We start from the raw sequence: 19,755 nt of genomic DNA, 5'->3' as shown, positions 1-19,755 counted from the left end.
CTAACCCACCATGTCTTCCACTTTCAGGGCTGCCATAAGCAAAGACCCCTTCTACGAGATGCTAGCTGCACGGAAGAAGAAGGTGTCCTCCCTGAAGAGGCTGTAGCAGCGGATCCGGACGAAGGGATTGGACCTTCTTGTATCAATGTGTTGGACGACGTGCACTATTTGACCTGTTCAACTTATTGGACCTCCAGTTGCTTTTTGGAATACTGATATCTGCCCCGTGGGGCTAATACTGATATCTGCCCCGTGGGGCTAATACTGATATCTGCCCCGTGGGGCTGATGTTTGGACCCATCAAAGACTTGGCTTTACAAATGAGCCTCTTTGTGGAGAGTTTAACTCAATAAGGCCTATTTTGTTTAACATTAGAAGAGGTATTTTTTCCCCCCATTTTGATAAACTTATTTTTTTCTTTTTTCTCCAAACAGAGAATCTTTTTTTAATATGATGATTTCCGTCATGGCTCCCTTTTGTAAAAGTTCCTTCCAAAGAAATCCCAGGACTCCTTTTCCTCTTATCTCTGTTGTATCTATGGGAAATATGTCTGATTCGACCACGTCAATGACTTTCTTTTGTTTGTTTGTTACAGCTGTGCTACGACGTAACTATCCACAAGTTTCTGAACAATTAGGACGGAAAGTCAAAGGGAGTGCTGGGCAAAATGTACAGGAACTGTACAGGAAATGTACAGTACAGTACAGTAATGTCAAGGTTTAGATATTCAGACGTTTCTCTTCAACGACAACAAGAGAGACGAGTGCAGGATGGACACAGGGACGTGCACGCACAGACATCAAAGGGGGCTTCAGCCCCTGCCCTTTTACCCGTCTGTAAAACAACTGCCCTTTTACCCGTCTGTAAAACAACTGCCCTTTTACCCGTCTGTAAAACAACTGCCCTTTTACCCGTCTGTAAAACAACTGCCCTTTTACCCGTCTGTAAAACAACTGCCCTTTTACCCGTCTGTAAAACAACTGCCCCTCTCCAGACCACGAATGCAGCATTTACTACACGGTGAAAGAAATGCACAATGCCCCTCCTCTCCTTTCCATGCCATGCCGGAAGGCAGCGTTCAGTCTCCTGAACTTGAACACAGCATTTTGCGTTGAACAAATTTGTTTATAAATCCATGTCGTTACACACCCGCATCTCCACGAGCTAAAAGAGTGCTGGGTTGCGCCCCGAACATAGCTGATCTACAAGCTATCAACGCGTCGCAGCGCTACGCATTGTGAGCTTGTAGATCTGCTATTTTTGCAATTTTTGTCCAAAATTACGGGATTTCAGCCCCTGTGCTTTGGTAAAACCTCCCAGAGCTGCAGAATGATGGCGAACGCACTGGAAACAGTCAAATATATACAGCAGTCATGTTGTAATATATACAGCAGTCATGTTGTAACCAACCAAAATATCAATATGCTTTATCACAGATCACAGAACTACTGCCAGATAGTGTACAAGCCTGCTCTGTTTTTTTTTTTTGCATAATTTGAGGGTTTCCTCAAATTTTCTTGGATCTATCAAAGCACTGTTTTTGTAGGCATCGCATAGTTAAATGAGATTTATTTATCTTGATTTCTCGTAATAATTTATTTTCTGTTTTTGTCTCAACAAAAAAAAGTGTTGAAATAAATGTTACAGACTGGTATGTTTTTGTTCAATTCACCTTTGTTGTTCAAGCTATTAAGGTCTGAGAGTTCAAATAGGAAAAAAGGTGTTTTTGGTCATACACACAGTACACGTTTGTGAAGTATTATATTTAATTTATACTACAAGGGATTTACAAGCCTGAAGCATACTGTACATGCTTTAGTTGCCCAGAAATGTCATCATTTTGAGACCAAAGGGCTACATGGGGAAATTAATTGGATTACATTGAGGGGCAAAATACCAGTGGTGGAAAAAGTAATCAATTGTTTTACTTAAGTAAAAGTACCAATACTGCAATTTAGAACTACTTCGTTACAACAAGTAAAAGTATGGCATTGAAAATGTACTAATAAAAGTACAAAAGTGTCGGCATCAAAATGTACTTAAAGTACACTAAAAGTACTCATATTGCAGAAAGTACACTAAAAGTACTTGAGTACCTTGAGTTGAAAATGTGTACAAAATCTATTGAAATATTTTTTCAATAGATTTCACTTTAAAAAAAACGTTACTTACGATTATTATCGTCTACTACTCTGGCTTTTGTGAACACCCCAGACAGTGTTTTAAGATATTTAGATCTCTAGATATTGATTTAGCTGCCCCGCCCCTTCCTACAGTGTACAATACCCATTGTAACTTCAACCTCTACTTTAACCATGTTAGAATCATCTGGGGGAAAAAAACACCTTTTTCTGGTGACTATATACTGCCCAGTGCCCATCTAATACAAGAAGTGGCAATGTGTTTTCAATATTTTTTTTCCATGTATTTTTTTTATAATTGCAAATCAGCAGCCTGAGAAAGCCTGGAAAGAAATTATTTAAAAATATGTAAAGAATCCATGAAAAAAAGTAACAATAAAACAAATAAACACGGGCATCTCACATATTATTACTATAGGGCAGTATCAGTTATCAATGGTCTTGTTAAGTCAGCTATTCGAAAACCTTGGAACCTTAATTGGCTTTGGAACGTCTCGGGATCCCCCAGGAGGAAGTTACTATAATGTTGCTCTGGAGAGGGAAATCTGGAGCTCTCTGGTCTGGTGGAGCTGTTGCCCCCGCGACCCGAGTACGGATAAGCGGTTGAAGATGGATGGATCTATTTTTTTACAGTCTATGGTGGGATGGATGGATCACTCTCATTTGGCTTGTTTTCATGTTCTCATGTCAAGATACGATTGGTTGTTCTAAATGTGCATAGTAAGCACTAGGACTTTACCCCCTTCTATCTCTCCGCCCATAAGCTCAACTTTTTCCAGGAAATCGAAACCATTGTTGCATTGTATTAATCAGGTTGGTATCTGGCTATACGCTATACCTATATCAAGGACGGACCTTGGAGAGACACGATTAATGACAGGTGAGGAATCATGTTTGATGTTACATTGTAGGCCTAGGCTACACAGTTTCTCAAAGTGGGTGTCCGTCCACTCCAGGGCTGCTGCAGAATTGACAATATTTTGAATTAATCAATTATGTCTAGACTTAGTAAAACAGACCTGAGTTAACTTGCACTGTAGCCTAGCCTGATGAGTTCATTTTCCATGTAGGCCGTTGTGAGCTTGTAGATCGTCTATTTGTGGTGAATGTACCTCTCCAGAATAGATGTTGGGTTTCAAGTGTACGTATTGTTCATATTTGGATTGGAACCTTTTGCTTTTGTATTAACTCGTGAGGTTACAAACGGAGGAGACTCGCAGCCAGCAATGCCATTTAATTCTTTCCTACTATTATGGCATTGCAAGTGGGGTGTTGCTATCACGTCACTGCGTCTGCGTCTGTGCTAGTAGCCATATGGTTCACAAAACTTCACAACTTCACATGACGTGACAGACTTGACAGTCATGTTTCGGGGCTACGTCGTTTCTGTGCGTTTGTGGAGACAATCCAGTGATTTTCCGCCATCGTGTGGTTGTTTTGCGCTATTGTATTTAATTCCCACTTACTGTTCTATACAGTTACATTTTTATTTTAGACAGTAAAACTGAACGTTATAGTTCCTTTAAGTCTAGTGCCAAGAAGCTCTGAAGCACTATAGTTCATTCCTTCATTGCCACAGCTCTCCTATGTTGTGTGTCTTGGAGTAAAAGCTACTGTCTGTACTCAACTATTATTGTTGGATGAAGTGTGTAAGAATATGTTTGTACTGTGACGTGTAGTCAATGTTGTTGTCTTTGTAACTTTTTAGAAGTGTCTGTTGGTCTACTCATTTCCATGTGCCATGTGAGATACAGAGTATACAGCCACATTAATTGTGTTTATATCAAAGTGTGCATGTTTTCTTAGTTGTTACAGCTGGTAGCAGCTTATTTGGCCAAAACCTATTTCTTTATGTTTTTCAGTCTTACAATGTCAACCCAAAGTACAGTAGGCCTATAGATTAGATCGTTGTTTCACTCTCAACTTTTAAAGGTTTGAATGTTTTGACATGCCTGACCTGTCGTTGAAAACAGGACAGATGCACCAACAGTGAGGCTTTGAAGACCACGTGGGAGTTGGAACAACACATGTATGCCGTCTGATTTAGGTAAAGCCCTTGGGATGGAATAATAGATCATCACCTGGTTCAGTTGTTATATGTTGGGACTTTTAAGAAAAATGTAATGCCTAAAAAACAAACATTGGCCCAATTGTCAGACTATTAACTATTTTGGGCGGGAACCCCTTTTGGTGTTAGCATTATGTTATGCTTTAGCTATTGAAAAATAGCAGATCTACAAGCTCATAGCGCGCCACAAGCTTGTAGATCTGCTATGTTTGAAAAATGACTGACGACTGACATAGAAACGTAGCTTTTTCAGAAAACTGTCAGGATGTAGAAGACATTTTTAGAATCTGTTCGCCGGTCAAAATGGGTTAAGACATATGCAAAGATTGTAAGCTCACAATTTTGACTAAACTGAATGCCATGTTGTTTATTCTGGGTGTTTCCAGTAGGCTAAAGCATTCCAAATGGAGGAAACGGAAGCAGAGACAGAGCGACAGCTGATGGAGGCAGCTATGCAGAGCCACACTTTGCACAGCAGGATTCAGACCAGCAGCACGCCAGCAGGTTAAACCTTATGATAGATATGATATATGTTATATCGTGTCTGAAAGAATGACTCAGTTGTTGGATAACTGTACTTTACTTTAGACTTCCAATGTCACAACAACAAGTATCATGGATCGCATCATCATAACAAAAGCAAGCACATCCGGGTAACCCACTAGTAGTGAACTGTAACCCACAGCCCCAAGATGGTCCGTTGCTGCCCTCTAAGGGCCTGGCTGCATTGTCAGTTATTGGAATGTCAGCTAAACCCAATATATCACATTTCCTCCCCTTTAAGTTCACAACCTAAACTAAGCAGAAAATATCAAAACAATCAAAACACATTTTCTCTTTCTCTCTTTCTTTTTTTTTTTTTTTTTTATATATAGGAAGGAACGCCCTTCCAGTGAGATCAGAGCGCATTGTTGCTCTATTCCTGGAACGATCTCACTTTAACTAACAAAGTCTTCGAAGTGTGCTGGCGCACGCCTCTCCCGCTCCGACCGCCTCAACTCCGTCACCGCAGGGGTGTCCCGCTGCAGCGCACCCTCTGGAGCAGGCTGTGAGTCCACCGGGTCACCGAGTTGAGGTTCGTTGACGTCCATCACCGTAGGCCGAGGGTCCGCAGCGCCTACCTCCGCGTCCGATGACACCATCGCCTCCTCCTCCGCCATCCCGCCGAGCACCGTGTCCTTCAGCCTTGCACGGACCTGATCCACATGCCTCTTCACGACACGGCCATTTCCTACAATGACCGTATACGACACTGGGCCTGATGAGCCGTGGATGACTGCAGGGATCCACTTAGGACCATAGGAGTAGTTCTTGATGTACACTTTATCTCCAGGTGCAAAACACCTCAGGGCCTTGGTTGTGTCATGGTACTCTTTTTGTTTCAGCTGCTTTTGCTGCACCTTTGCCTTTACATCCGGCATGAGCAGGTCAAATAGAGACCGGGGCCTCCGAGCCATCATCAACTCGGCGGGTGACACACCTGTCGTAGCATGTGGTGTGATTCGATAACTGAATAGAAACCTTGAAACTCGAGTTTGTATGGTCTCACCTTTGATCTTCCGCATGCCGTCTTTAAAAGTCTGCACGGCCCTCTCGGCCAGCCCATTAGAGGAGGGGTGAAACGGTGCTGACCTCACATGCTGAATGCCATTGTTCTTCATGAATGACTCAAATTCTTCACTTGTGAAACAGCTGCCATTGTCCGAAACAGCCATTTTGGGTAAACCAAAAATGCTGAAACTCTGACGCAGCTTCTCTATGGTGGCGTGGGATGTGGATGTTTTCATAGGGTAGACATCCATCCACTTTGAGTGAGCATCCACTATCACCAGGAACATTTCTCCGAGGAAAGGCCCTGCATAGTCCATGTGGATTCTTGACCATGGGGCCTCAGGCCACTCCCACGGATGCAGTGGCGCACTGGGTGGAGACTTTTGGTGTTTTTGACATTCGTCACACGCCCTCACTTCCTTTTCCACCTCCTGGTCCATACCAGGCCACCATACATATGATCTCGCCAGACCTTTCATCCTTGACATGCCTGAGTGGGACTGGTGCAATAACTTTAGAATCTTCCCTCTTCCCTTAGTGGGAATAATCACCCTGGCTCCCCAGAGCACACAGCCATCCCTCACGCTCAGCTCCATCTGACGCTGGTGATATGGCTGGAATTGAGTGTCTGTCTTGGTTGGCCAGCCCTTTAAGACGTATTCGTGGACTTGTGCTAAAATCACGTCTTTCGCTGTCCAACGTCGTAGCTGCTGGTTGTCTAGCAGTGAATCATCGATTACATCCATCATCAGCACTTGCTCCGTTTCCTCTTTTTCCCTCCCGGTCCCACGCAGGGGCAGCCTGCTTAGTGCATCGGCATTCGCATGACTTTTTCCTTCTTTGTACACTATTTTGTACTCATAAGCGCTCAGGTGAACTGCCCACCTCTGGACTCTGGGGGAACCCATTTGAGGAATGGCCTTCCTCACATCGAAAAGAGAGATCAACGGCTTGTGATCCGTAATGATAGTGAATGTACGTCCATACAGATATTTGTGAAATTTCCGTATCCCAAACATCACTGCCAGGCCCTCCTTGTCTAGTTGTGAGTATCCCTTTTCCGCAGGAGCCAGCGTGCGGGACATAAACCCCAGGGGGCGCTCGCCTCCATCCTCCATCCGGTGTGATAGAACAGCACCCACTCCATAAGGTGAAGCATCACAGGAAAGAATTAATTCCCGATCAGCTGAATAGTGTACCAGGACTGCAGCCGTGGTCAGTAGGGCCTTGGAGTCCTGAAAAGCCTTCTCTTGCTTCCTCTTCCATGTCCACGGCACCTCCTTCCTCAATAGTTCATGCAGCGGGGCCAGCAGGGTCGACAAATTTGGCAAGAACCGGCCATAATAATTTAGGAGCCCTAAATAGGACTTCAGCTCTGTGACAGTCGTAGGAGCCGGGGCGTCCACTATGGCTTCCACTTTCTTTTGCACAGGGTGCAGCCCCTGGGCATCCACTCTGTGGCCCAAATACTCCACTGCCTCCTGCATGAAAGTGCACTTATTTCTTCTCAATCTCAGTCCGGCCTCTTTCAGCCTAGTCAACACAGCGGCCAGGTTTGCCAGGTGATCGGCCTCAGTTTCCCCCGTAATCAGCAAATCATCCAAATAAATGGCCACAAAAGGAATTCCTCTTAACAGACTTTCCATAGTCCGTTGAAAAATGGCTGGCGCTGAGGCCACCCCGAACGGCAGCCGGTTGTATGTGAACAGTCCTCTGTGCGTGTTGACTGTCAGGTATTTCTTTGACTCTTCATCCATTAGGATCTGCTGATAAGCGCGACTCATGTCCAATTTAGAGAACTGCTTCCCTCCGGACAGGGCAGCTAACAGGTCTTCCACTTTGGGAATTGGATACTGCTCCAGTGATGAGACTGTGTTCACCGTGAGCTTGTAGTCTCCACATAGCCGTATAGTCCCATTAGGCTTCAGGATGGGGACCACAGGGGCCGCCCACTCTGAATATTTCACTGGTGTGATGACCTTGTCATTTAACAACCTGTCTATCTCCTCATCCACCTTAGCACGCATGGCATAAGGGACAGACCTTGGCCTGAAGAACCTGGGGGTTGCATCAGACTTTACATGTATAGTGGCCTTCGTGCCTTTAAGGGTGCCCATCTCTTCCTTGAATACTTCCTCGTTTTGGCTCAGCACATGCTGTAGTGTTATTTTGTCCCCTGCCGTCATGTTTTTTACGGCTGCCCGTGTTCCGTGTCGGGCCTTTATCTCTTTCCAGTCCAAGTGTATGTCCTCCAGCCAGCCTCGTCCCAGCAACCCGGGGCCCTCTCCTTTTACCACCACCAGTGGCAGTGTTTCTGTTTGCTGCTTGTATGCAACCTTGACCTGAGCCATCCCTATCACTCCCACAGGGTCTCCTGTATAAATCTCCAACTTGATTCTGATAGGTTTCACCTTCGGCCTTCGTGTCTCACTCCACATTCTGTTGAACTGATTTTCATTCATCACTGTAAGACTGCAGCCTGTATCTATCTCCAAGTCAACCTTTTTTCCATTTAGTTTCATTTCCACCATGTAGGGATCCACTTTTCTCAGATGCATTTCACTCATGCGTCCCAGTCTGAATGTCATGCAGCTTAATGAAAATGTCTCATCTTCTGAGCTGTTCTCACCCTCATCCTGATTCTCATGCACTTTGTGTGAGCGATAACTGGGCCTCTGTCTCCTTTCTCTCTCTGTTGGTCTTCTACCCCCTTGGTTATTTTTATTTTTTCCCAAACAAGCCCTAGCAATGTGCCCCACTTTCCCACAAGCGTGACATTTCTCCTGCTTGAACCTGCATTCAGCTGCTGTGTGTTTGGTCCCTTTGCATCTGTAACACTCACGGACCTCCTCCTTGAATGCAGCCCGAGCCTCCCGTGGACCGTCATTTATGTTGAAACACTTCCCTGCGTCACCCACGGTCTGAAGATCCCTTGCATTCTTGTTTGCAGTCTCCACTGATATGGCAATTTGCAAAGTCTTTTCAAAAGTGAGATCAGTTTCAGCCAGGAGTCGTCTCTGCGTCCTGTCGTCATTTATTCCACAGACAATCCTGTCCCTCAACCTTCCCTGCAACGTGTCACCGTAGTTACAGTCCTGAGCTAGCCGACGCAACTCGGCCACATAAACCATCACTGCTTCATCAGACTTGCGATTACGTGAATCAAACTTGAACCTTTGAACAATTTCACTGGGCTTTGGATCAAAGTGATTTTTTAGTAACAGTACAATCTCTTGAAACGTTTTGTCCTTAGGCTTTCCTGGGCTGAGGAGGCTCTTCATCAATCTGTAAGTCGCCGGACCTACCACACTTATCAATATGGCTCTTTGTTTGTCCCCGTCGGCAATTCCATTTGCCGCGAAGAACTGCTCCAAGATTTCGCAATAATCCTCCCACGTCTGGGATTTCTCATCAAACGCTATTAGCGTGCCTATGGTAGCCATACTTTATCCTCGTCGCCAAAAGATGTTATATCGTGTCTGAAAGAATGACTCAGTTGTTGGATAACTGTACTTTACTTTAGACTTCCAATGTCACAACAACAAGTATCATGGATCGCATCATCATAACAAAAGCAAGCACATCCGGGTAACCCACTAGTAGTGAACTGTAACCCACAGCCCCAAGATGGTCCGTTGCTGCCCTCTAAGGGCCTGGCTGCATTGTCAGTTATTGGAATGTCAGCTAAACCCAATATATCACAATATATCAAGCACACGATTGTGTGTGTGTGTGTGTGTGTGTGTGTGTGTGTGTGTGTGTGTGTGTGTGCGCGCACTCCACATCTCTCCCCCTTACCTGTCAACCTACTATCCTATCAACAAGTAAGACGCGCAAACGCGGGAAGCGAACGCAGCTCGTGTGTGTGTGGTTGTGAGTGTGTGTGTGTGTGTGTGTGTGTGTGTGTGTGTGTGTGTGTGTGTGTGTGCTACAGCTGCGCCCTGTGTGTGTGTGTGTGTGTGTGTGCTACAGCTGCGCCCTCTGGTGGCGGGCGGGTGGTGTAACAGCGGGACAGACAGACAGACACACAGACACACAGACACACAGACATTCAGCCCTTGCTGTCATAGTAAGTGGCTCACTGCGTTCGCAATAAAGGCATAAAAAAGACCAAAATAAATTGTAAAAAAGAAAAGAAAAACAATGCATGAAACTGATACTGGTTTAGTCACATGTGTGATCTTTATGGATATTATGTATTTTCTTTTTCCAACCAGGGACGAACGACGACCCGGCAGAACTGAGAATTGTTCTGCTGGAGGGAAGACGTAGCGTCAAGCAACGCAGTGGAAAGAGTTCCGTAGGAAACGTCATCCTGGGAAGAGATGCTTTCGACACGTACTCCTACAAAAAAAAGAGTGTCGTGAGACAAGCGCTAGTGTCAGGGAGACAGGTCACTGTAGTCGACACTCCAGGATGGAGATCTAAATTCCCCCTAGATCTGACCCCAAAACTGACCCAGTTAGAAATCCAACAGAGTGTCTCTCTGTGTGCGCCAGGACCCCATGCCTTTGTCCTGGTGATCAGATCGGACGTCGCCCCCTATGAAGGAGCAGGGATGTCAGCAGAGGAGCACATGAGATTTCTCCTCGGTGATCGAGTGTGGACGCACGCTATCGTGGTGTTCACCGTAACCGATAGAAATAAGCTGGCAATAATGGCGCCTGATCTCGTTAGATCCGACTATCAATTAAGATATCTTACTGAGAAATGTGAAGGTCGCTTCCATGTTCTTAATATTGCTGACATCGGCAATAGAAGTCAGGTCACAGAGTTGCTAGAGAAGATAGATCAGATGGTGACTAGTAATGGTCACTATGAGACAGAAGAACACGTCTCAGAGGAACTGAGGGAGAAGGAGAGAGCGATCACAAGAAAGGCAGAACAGAGGGCAGACGCTCAGAAACAACCAACTGGACGTCCAAAACATATGGGTATGCTTCGTTTTTACTTTGTTAGTGTGTCATTTTGCTAATCTAAATTGCATATTGCTCTGATGTGAGGAAATCATACTGCCATAATAATAATAATATAAATAAGTTCAGTATGCTGCATTTTTGAGTGGTGCAAGATTTAACTAAAATTTCTAACTTTATAAACCTGTGAGTTTTATTTTCAAAGTTGAAAGTAAACAAAGTTTTCTTTGACAGGAGGACCGACTGACCTCAGGATTCTGGTGCTTGGAAGGGAGTGGTCTGGGAAGAGTTCAGCAGGAAACCTCATTCTGGGAGGAAGTCCTTTGTTTAAGGTCAGCCAGGGAGGCCAGAGGTCAGCGCAGTGTGCTGTGAGACATGGTGGAGTAGCAGGGAGACGTCTGACAGTGGTGGAGGCACCGGGCTGGCTCTACAACAGTCCAGTGCAGGGCACCTCAGAGATGGACAAACTGGGGATCCAGAACAGTGCGAGTCTCTGTCCTCCTGGACCACATGCTGTTCTTCTGGCGGTCCCTCTCGATAAAGCGTTCACCAAAGCACAGCGCGTAGCAGTAGAGGAACACATGGCACTTCTGTCACAGAGAGTGTGGAGTTACACTCTAGTGCTGTTCACCAAGGGAGACTTTCTGGGAGACGCAAGCATTGAGCAGCACGTTGAGACCGAAGGGGAAGACCTCCGTTGGCTTGTTGACAAATGTGGCAACAGGTACCATGTCTTCAACGCTAAGAACAGAGAAGATGGCACTCAGGTGACAGAGTTGCTGGAGAAGCTAGGGGAGATGGTGGCAGGAAACAGAGGTGAACACTATGTAGTTAGTTCACGTTTCAGAGAAGGTGTCGGAGAGGAAGAGGAACATGGAGGAACATGTCCAGACATTGATGTCCAGGACCCACAGACAAAGAACCGCTCTGAAAGCTCTGTTTGAAGGTAATGTTTATATCGATCTGCTATCTGTCGGTCTGTTATGAAACTGTCTGATACAGTACATTGTTAAAGGAGAACTTCACATGCGCTAGTGCCTAATGTAGAGTGCACTGTGTTTGGCAGGAGAACACCAGAGTCTACCAGATGTGAGGGTGATGTTGGCTGGTGGGGAGGAACTTCAGAGGACCAGAGCTGGAAATTACATACTGCAGGAGTATGTGTTCCCGGAAACTCCATTCAAGGTGAGTAATGTACGGTACTGTATGAATGTGATGTTATGATGAATGACCTTAACGTAAACCATAAAGATATCAAAGAAATATTTCATTTCCGGGTGCAGTACTTAGTTTAGACAGTTTTTGGTTTAGACTTAGTCATTGTTTAGACCAGTCATTAGTCCTACAACTACAACCTATCTCAAACCCTCACCCTAAACCTAACCTCCCACGGGGCAGCACACATAAACCTAACCTTAACCCATGTCTAACCAATGACTAGTCTAACCCTAACCTCCCACGGGGCAGCACACCTAAACCTAACCTTAACCCATGTCTAACCAATGACTAGTCTAAACTAAGTATGCACCCCTCATTTCTCCCGCTATTTTCCTTCTAAAATAGCACAAGGTCATAACTGTCAGTGATTCAATACAAACACACGTTTCCTCTCAGATTAACAAAGACTCATTACATTGGATAAGAATATAATACGTTATTCTATATTACATTTACATGAAACAGAAGTAAAATGTCTCTATGCTGGTTACATCTTCAGATATGTTTAGGTTATTCAATTATTCCATATAGTTAATTCATTATTGAATTATATATGCATTATATATATTTATTTATTCAATCATTTATTTCATAGTGTTCCTGTGACACTGTTAGTTAGAGTCAAGGAGAACAGTCAAGGTTAAAGGGGAACTGAATAGAACTTTGAATGATTATTATGACTAACGTACAGTAAACCTCACATTCCAGGAGTTTAAAGCCCAGACTAAACTGACAGAATGTGTCAGACAACAGAGACGAGTTGCTGACAGAAATGTGAGTGTGGTGAACTGTCCAGACTGGTCGACTACACATCCATCACAGGAGACCAAAGACGTCCTTCTACACGGTGTGACTCTGTGTTCTCCTGGACCCCACGCTGTCCTGTTGCCCGTTCCCGTCAGGTCCAGTTACTCTGAAGCTGACCGGAGATCAGTGGAGGAACACATGGAGCTGCTGGGGGCCAGAGTCTGGAGACACGCTCTGGTTCTGTTCACATGGGGATACTGGCTGGGAGGGAGACGCGTCGAGGAGTACATCGAGTCTGAAGGAGAACCTCTGAGGTGGCTCCTGGAGAAATGTGGCTACAGGTACCACGTTATAGACTTCTCCAAGTTCAACGTGTCGGAGATAACGGAGCTGATGGAGAAAATAGAAGACACGGTGACGAGGAACGGAGGACACTACGCACCTTCTCTAGAGGTGACACCGTTCAAGAGTCTGACCGAGAAGTTGACCCATGAGGAGAGGAACGGCCTGGAAGAAGAATGGAAGAAAAGAGAGGACGAGCTGATAGAGAGGATGTTGACGTTTGTGGTGAAGGAGCCGACGGTGCCAGCTGTCCGGAGGAGAAGGGACAGCCTCCTGCACCTTCCCCCAAGTAGTGAGTATCCATAATACAGTAGACTTGACCATGGTGAGGGCCAATATATTTCCACACTCACTCCAGAGGGGGCCACAGTGTATATTACTGTCGTAGCAAAAATAGCCGATCTACAAGCTCAAAACTGCGACGCGACGCGTTTTTGCTATATTTGAATTGAAAACCACAATATTATTTTTGCTATTTTTTAATTGGAATCCTGAAAAGTAACCTTTTTCATGAATTTCAAATGCATTTAGTTTATAGTTACGTTGACTTTATGAACTGTTAACATGACTACATTGGACACAAAAAGACAATAACATTTTAATACGAGTCATTAAGTACTAGTCATTTTATTCATGAAGTAATTAAAGCATGTTTGGAATTGTACCAGCTGAAATCAATGATATTACTATTACTATTACTATTTGGACTATTGACAAAAGAGCTGCCATCTTATAATGAGCATTAGTGAGGAGTCGGAGGAATTTCACGAAGATAGGTTGAAAATGGGTGAAGTGGCCCTTTACGATTCCTCTGTCAGTAATTATAATATAGCATGTGAACTGAGGAAAAAAGATAACATTTATATACCGGTAAAATCACTTCTTCTTGCTTTATCATCATTGTAAAGGTCTTGTTTATCTGTGTTCTTCTGTGCAGTGAGTGGGGGAACGCCATCTGAAACGGGAAGTTCGTACCACGCTTCACCTAACAACAAGGTTCCTGATTGGCTAAAGAGACATCATGGACCAACGGCGTCCTCTTCGGGAGTTGAAACCATCAGGTCGATTTTGAAGGTGCAGTTTACCAGGTCGTGATACATAAATTGGCCTCGCTCTGCGCACATTCGTATTATGAAAGGCATATCGGCCCGTGTTGAACGCACTCGGCCCGTGTTGAACGCACACACATTTGGCATACCGCGTCCCTGAATATTTTAGCATTGTGGGAGTGTCCATATGTTAATTATTCTCGCTTTGCGCAATTTGCTATTAAGCCCCTTGACCTAAAGACACTCAGCGCATAACGATTAGACGTGGGTCTGACCACCTCATAAACGCAAAAAGCACTGTTTGATTTGACACTTGAGCGGCTCTGGAAGGCTGGTAGAGTGTTGCCATGTCTGTTTATTATAAGCGGCTTATTTTTCTGTAAAGTTGCTTTGTGTGGTTGCTTTTCTTGTTTCTAAAGTGGTTATTTGGGCTTTTCTCCTAATGTTGTTTAAACCAGTGATCGTCACACAGCACATTCCCATGTCAAGGATCCCCAGATGAATGCATTTGCCCAACTAAGGACAGCTAATCCAAAAATTAAATAAAAAGATTACTTTTGAAAATAGCAGATCTATACCAGCTCACAATGCATCACATTCATTCATTAAAACTATGAACTCTGACTGCAGGGGGATATATAATGATCATTATAACAATGTGCAAGAACATATTTAAAAAGAAGGAAGAACTTTATATTTGTGGACAATCAAAATATGTTTTTTTATTTTAATGTGGTGTCATTCAAATTAATCTGGATATGGCAGACTCACTATTTAGAAAATAAAAACATGGCACTTCATTTAAAATAGGTTACAGACCCCTGTTATATGCGCTTATTTTTATAGACCTATTTACTTGTTTCTATGAGACATGGCAGTTTTGCGTCATTTAAAAAAAAATGTTGAGATTAGAAACGGCCATAATTCTTTCATTTCTCAACCTTAAAAATAAATAAAAACATCTCCATAATCCGTGGGAAATGTGCTTTCATATGCTGTATCACACCCGATTCAAGTCTTCTTCAATAAAATGCTACGAGCGAACTCAGCGAAGACCATACCATCGGGGCCACAGCATTACGCAGCACGCATTCAACTCATTCCTTCGTCGTGACTTGAATGAAATAAAATATAATAAACGTTATTTTACTGGTGTTTTTCAATAGAAACAAATAAAGAGCGTGTGTAGGCTACTGTGTGCAAGTGCAACAGTGCGTATACATGCATGCACTAGGCTATATTTCTTCCGTGTCGGGATGGTGATTGAGCTCTTCAAGTTCACAGCCCGTTTGGTCTTTCATAAAAAAACGTTGATATTAGCCTATAAACACTCATGGTTCTCTCATTTCTCAACCGTTTTATTAAATGTAAAAATCTCCATATTCCTTATGAATCTTGCTTTCATTCGCTGTATGGTACATGGTTCTATCGTTATCGAATTAATTAATTACGCATGGATTGGCAATTTGCCAATATGCTGCTATCTACTCGCAATTCCATTCCGATCTGAAAGGTGGGTCTGTTCTTTTGAGGCATAAAGGTGACAGCATGCAGTGCAATAGGAATAATTAACCCAAATGTGACAAAGGCATGTCATGTCTTCTATGGTGCCAGCCTGAAGAAATGTCATACCACGACCCCCAAAGTGCGCATTCCGTATGTGACATCAGCTGACTGGTAAAGAGAATAGTACGGACATGTTGATTGGGTACGTCTCAAACACGCCTTAAACACACCCATGACTAATTCAAGGCCGTTTTGCGCACTCCGCGGGGTGTCAAAAGCGCTTCTTAACATGCCCAAAATTGCAATATGACATACTACACGCCCCCAGATCATAATACTGTAATTAGATTAGTAATATAGAAGTAAGTAACATAGAAGTCCTAAATCGACCCCCATGAGTGAAGCTCCCAGTGAACCTTCCAGCCTGGCAGACTCTGATGTGAGTGAGAGATTTAAGGCCTATTCATAGTCTGGATTTTCGGTGGTGAGGTGACCACCGGAGCTGAAATAACGTTGAGCGGTGGTGAGTAAAAACAGAGAGAAGGGCTGGAGCGGTGGCGGTGGTTTGCTCTTCACCGCGGCTCGAGACGTCATGTTGTAGTTCAGTGGTCACCTCACCACCGTAAATCCAGACTATGTATGAGCCTTAACCCATTCAAAACGGGAACCCCTTTTGGTGTTTTTAGCGTTATTTTATAGGCTACATTAGCTATTGAAAAATAGCAGATCTACAAGCTCGTAGCGCTGCACTGAGTGCCACGATACGAGCTTGTAGATCTGCTATTTTTGAAAGAAATCGTGAAAATGTGGCGAAATGTTTTGAATATATATTCTTTCAGAGCGAACGTTTTTAACTCAAATCTTTGCTTCTGGGGAGGTAAAGCAAAGCAAAGTATATTTACCCAGGGTAACTGGACTAAGCTCAAGAACTTGTTTACAGCCAGGCCCTGCTCATAGAACATTTCATGGTAGGGGTTCAATGCCTTGTCCAAGGGCACTTCAGCGGTGGTAATTTTAACGTGCCGGTCCAGGGATACGAACTAGCGACCTTCCGATATCAAGACCGCTCCGCAAACCGTTCGGCCACCGCTGCCCCAGGTCCCTGGAACAACATATTTTCAGATGGGGGTCGGCGGCCAAATACAGATAATTATGTGGGTCCTTGACATGAAAAAGGTTGAGAACCACAACAATCACAGTCACACATTTTAATGTTTGTTTATATAATTCCTCTTCTACCCTTTCTGTTTTCCTGTGTTAGTATTTTTATTATTATAATCTTTTTAACCATTGTGCTAAAAAGCTTTCCTGCATGCCTCTAGGGATACATTAATCTTGACTTTGGTAAGATCTAAATGAAAAAAACTAAATTTAACATCACAGTGTCATTGTAACAACACTGATTTATTTGATTTCTGTATTCTTATTTATTTATCATGAAAATTCCAAGAACACTGATTATCTTTAATAAATTCTTGAAGGGATATTTCACTTTCAGACATGTTTGGGGTCATTTTAACGTCTACTCAGGCCCTTTTGTGAGCACCCCAGACAGGTTTTAAGTTGTTTGATTCAATATTTAGATAACATGATACAATTAATATCAAATATCTTTCAAGCAACTTAGAAACTGTCTTGTTTCTCTCACTCTCACAAGAGCCAGAGTAGAGCCTAAATATTAATTGGGATTAGGCTACATCATTATAGAAATTAATTAACCAAGATCAAGATTGTTTGTCCCCACAAGTATAGGACGTCTGAACAAGCCCCAACTCAGTTCTGTTCATAAAATGTACTGAAATGTGATGCCTCTTGGAACTATGACTGGTAGCCTTTTCTTTATTTTCCCCTCTCTGCAAAAAAGGACCTGTGTAGTATTGTCAATGTACAGTATAGTGTTGTCAATGTATAGTGATCTAGCTATGTATTGTATATGTGTTGTGATTTCTTTTGTTGAATTTGAATGAATTTGCGTATCTCATAACGTATCTGTCTAAACAGCAGGCCTGATATCTGTTCCTTTTCCAGACACAAGAGCAACGGTGGAGCAACAGAGTGGAGCAACCGGGACAGTGGAGGGGGCCGCGGCCCCGGGCGGTCGCCTGCTTTCGATGTGGACAACCGGGACATAGTGCACGTAACTGCCGCGCCCGAGCAGACCCCTATGTAGGTACACGTACACGCCCTGCCCAGCAGCCTCCGTCCTCCAACTTCTACCCTCACCGGTATTAAACGACCATACCAAAGTAAACTGCGTACAGAGTAGTGACACAGTGAGCCTTTCTAACCCTTCCACTGACCACCTAGTACTGAAGCTGAAGGGCTATACTTGAACTGGGACCTGAATGGCGTCCGGTCAGTGCCAAGCCCTCATTAACCTTGTTTACAGACTTTTTCTTCTCATCTGACAAGGAGGAAACCCTGGTAAAGAACTACAGCTGAAATTGTTGACATTGTTGTATGTATTTCCCCGGGAGGCTGTCTTTTTCCGACCAATCGTGACACAGTGCTCATGTCTATGGAATATAAACGGATCTGCACAGCCTCAAAGTACGTTTCGTGGACTGTATTTACTATTTACTGCATTTCTGCTCAGAGTCAGACCCTTTGAGCAGTAGCCTAGTTCTTGTCCAACGTAAGACTCTCACAGTTCCAACCCATGCCCAAGAATCACAAAGTCTTGGATGTGTTAATAATTAATAATAATACTTATTAATTGGATTTTTATAGCGCTTTTCCAAGTGCTCAAAGGTCGCCATACAGGTTAAAAACAGTACAAGAACACAGTTAAAAGCAGAACAAAACTAGGGCACAGCTTGCAGCAGAAGACACAGAGGTCACACAGAGTCATAAGCCTGCCTAAACAGGTGGGTTTTGAGGTGAGATTGAAATATGGTGATAGAGTCCATGTTTCTGATGTCAGGGGGGATAGTCCTCCCCGCTCCCCATCACAATGACCTTCACACTGGGACCCCCAACCTCCAAGGCCACCGGCGTGTCTCCAGGGCCGGATGAGCTAAGTAGACGTACGTATATACATGTGCCTCAGAACTTCCAGGACATTTGGAGGTGTGCTGGGTACTGGGGAGGGACAGTGAAACCCCTCAGGTGGGGGTTGTGTAGTGTGTCCCCCCAGCAGCCAATGTGACGAAGACAGACTTCCCAGCATGCTTCAGGGTATAACCTTCAGTTATTGCAAGACCCCAGGCCTTTTTGAAGCAAAGCTCTTGGGTCCAATACATCAGCGAGCGAAAAGGGCTCAACCAATGGGCTCCACTCACAGGCTGGCGTATGGAGGTAGTTTAATTCTTGACATGGACGCATAATGGACAGACACTACTGAGCATGTTGTTGTCCTCAGTCAGTGACTTACAGTAACTATTACCTGTAAGTACAGTAGGATGTCCTTATAGGGACGATGCACTGGGTGAGCAACTTTCATTGAAACAAGTGGTCCTTCCTCCAGAGATATTATTAAGCTTCATGGTTTTATGTCGCCATATTGCATTGCTATTTGAATTAGGCAGTGATGTATGAGTTTACCGTTGTTTCATGTTCCATTTTGTTGGTTTAATACTAATCCATTCTGGACGGGAACCCCTTTTGGTGTTTTAACTAAGCATTCTGTTATACTTTAGCTATTGAAAAATAGCAGATCTACATAGCTTGTAGGTCTGCTATTTTTGAAAAATCGAGTCAGGCCTAAATGGGTTAATAAAGTATCTTCTCCCTTTTTAACTTTTTTTCTTTTCTTTTCAAAATCTTTTTATTAAAGTTTTTAAATAATTTCTTTGTTTGAACTTCTCACTCGTCCCCTAGCTGTTGTTAACTTGTTCTATTCGTTTGCTTTTCGTGAAGCTGTATTTTTGTGCAGCTCTGATCCTCAACCCGTCCTGGACCAGTTGAGGCTTCCTCATTTCTTGTTGTGTGCAAATACATTATAAGGATAACCAAATAAAAATACATGTGCTTCAATGAATGCACCTTGCTCCATTTAATGTCACTGTGTAATTGTGTATTCTGTCATAAATAGTTATCTCCCTGCAGTACTGTGATTGTTATAAACATACCAGTAACACATCAGATATCGTATGAATGTTTTATAAACACCTGCATGTCTTGGAACCTGACATTCCCAGAATAATTATAACAGGATCCATGAATATGAATATACTTAAAATATTAGATAATGTCTCAAAGATCCTTGTCCGATATGA

The 19,755-nt window shown here is 43.6% G+C and overlaps 2 protein-coding genes across 9 annotated transcripts in view; both read left to right on the top strand.

The window, feature by feature from the left end:
* Positions 1-1,654, top strand: part of LOC310874834 (cytohesin-1-like) — a 49,393-nt gene extending 47,739 nt beyond the window's left edge. For all 4 annotated transcript variants that reach the window (XM_083787706.1, XM_083787707.1, XM_083787708.1 and 1 more), the window contains one exon: positions 28-1,654. In XM_083787706.1, the coding sequence (XP_083643832.1) occupies positions 28-106 (79 nt within the window). In that variant the 3' untranslated portion in view covers positions 107-1,654. The remainder of the gene's footprint in view (positions 1-27) is intronic.
* Positions 1,655-2,893: 1,239 nt separating this feature from the next.
* On the top strand, positions 2,894-19,129 carry LOC310874974 (GTPase IMAP family member 8-like). Of its 5 annotated transcripts, XR_014570602.1 has the most exons (7): positions 2,894-3,021; positions 4,115-4,188; positions 4,596-4,713; positions 9,978-10,694; positions 10,911-11,622; positions 11,743-11,861; positions 12,603-12,622. XR_014570602.1 is itself a non-coding variant. In XM_083787955.1 (6 exons), exons 3-5 carry the CDS (start codon positions 4,614-4,616, stop codon positions 11,618-11,620), a joined length of 1,527 nt encoding a protein of 508 aa, XP_083644081.1. In that variant the 5' UTR covers positions 2,894-3,021; positions 4,115-4,188; positions 4,599-4,613; the 3' UTR covers positions 11,621-11,622; positions 11,743-11,956. The 5 variants fall into 5 exon arrangements, 4 of the variants coding, with proteins under 4 accessions (XP_083644081.1, XP_083644079.1, XP_083644080.1 ...); XM_083787955.1 differs by lacking the exon at positions 12,603-12,622 and having other exon boundaries at positions 4,599-4,713; positions 11,743-11,956; XM_083787953.1 differs by lacking the exon at positions 12,603-12,622 and having other exon boundaries at positions 11,743-11,956.
* The last annotated feature ends 626 nt before the right edge of the window (positions 19,130-19,755 follow it).

This window comes from Protomyctophum parallelum (genome assembly GCF_964188405.1).
Source record: "Protomyctophum parallelum genome assembly, chromosome: 17".
NCBI lineage: Eukaryota > Metazoa > Chordata > Actinopteri > Myctophiformes > Myctophidae > Protomyctophum > Protomyctophum parallelum.
The sequence above is the reverse complement of the archived record's forward strand: the minus strand, read 5'-3'. Positions and strand labels throughout refer to the sequence as shown.

Bases quoted from the DNA above. Each gene is read 5' to 3' on its own strand.
- LOC310874974 (XM_083787955.1), top strand. From the start codon at position 4,614: ATGGAGGAAACGGAAGCAGAGACAGAGCGACAGCTGATGGAGGCAGCT. The intron at 4,714-9,977 runs GTTAAACCTTAT...TTTTCCAACCAG, and splicing joins GACCAGCAGCACGCCAGCAG to GGACGAACGACGACCCGGCA. The intron at 10,695-10,910 runs GTATGCTTCGTT...TTTCTTTGACAG, and splicing joins TGGACGTCCAAAACATATGG to GAGGACCGACTGACCTCAGG.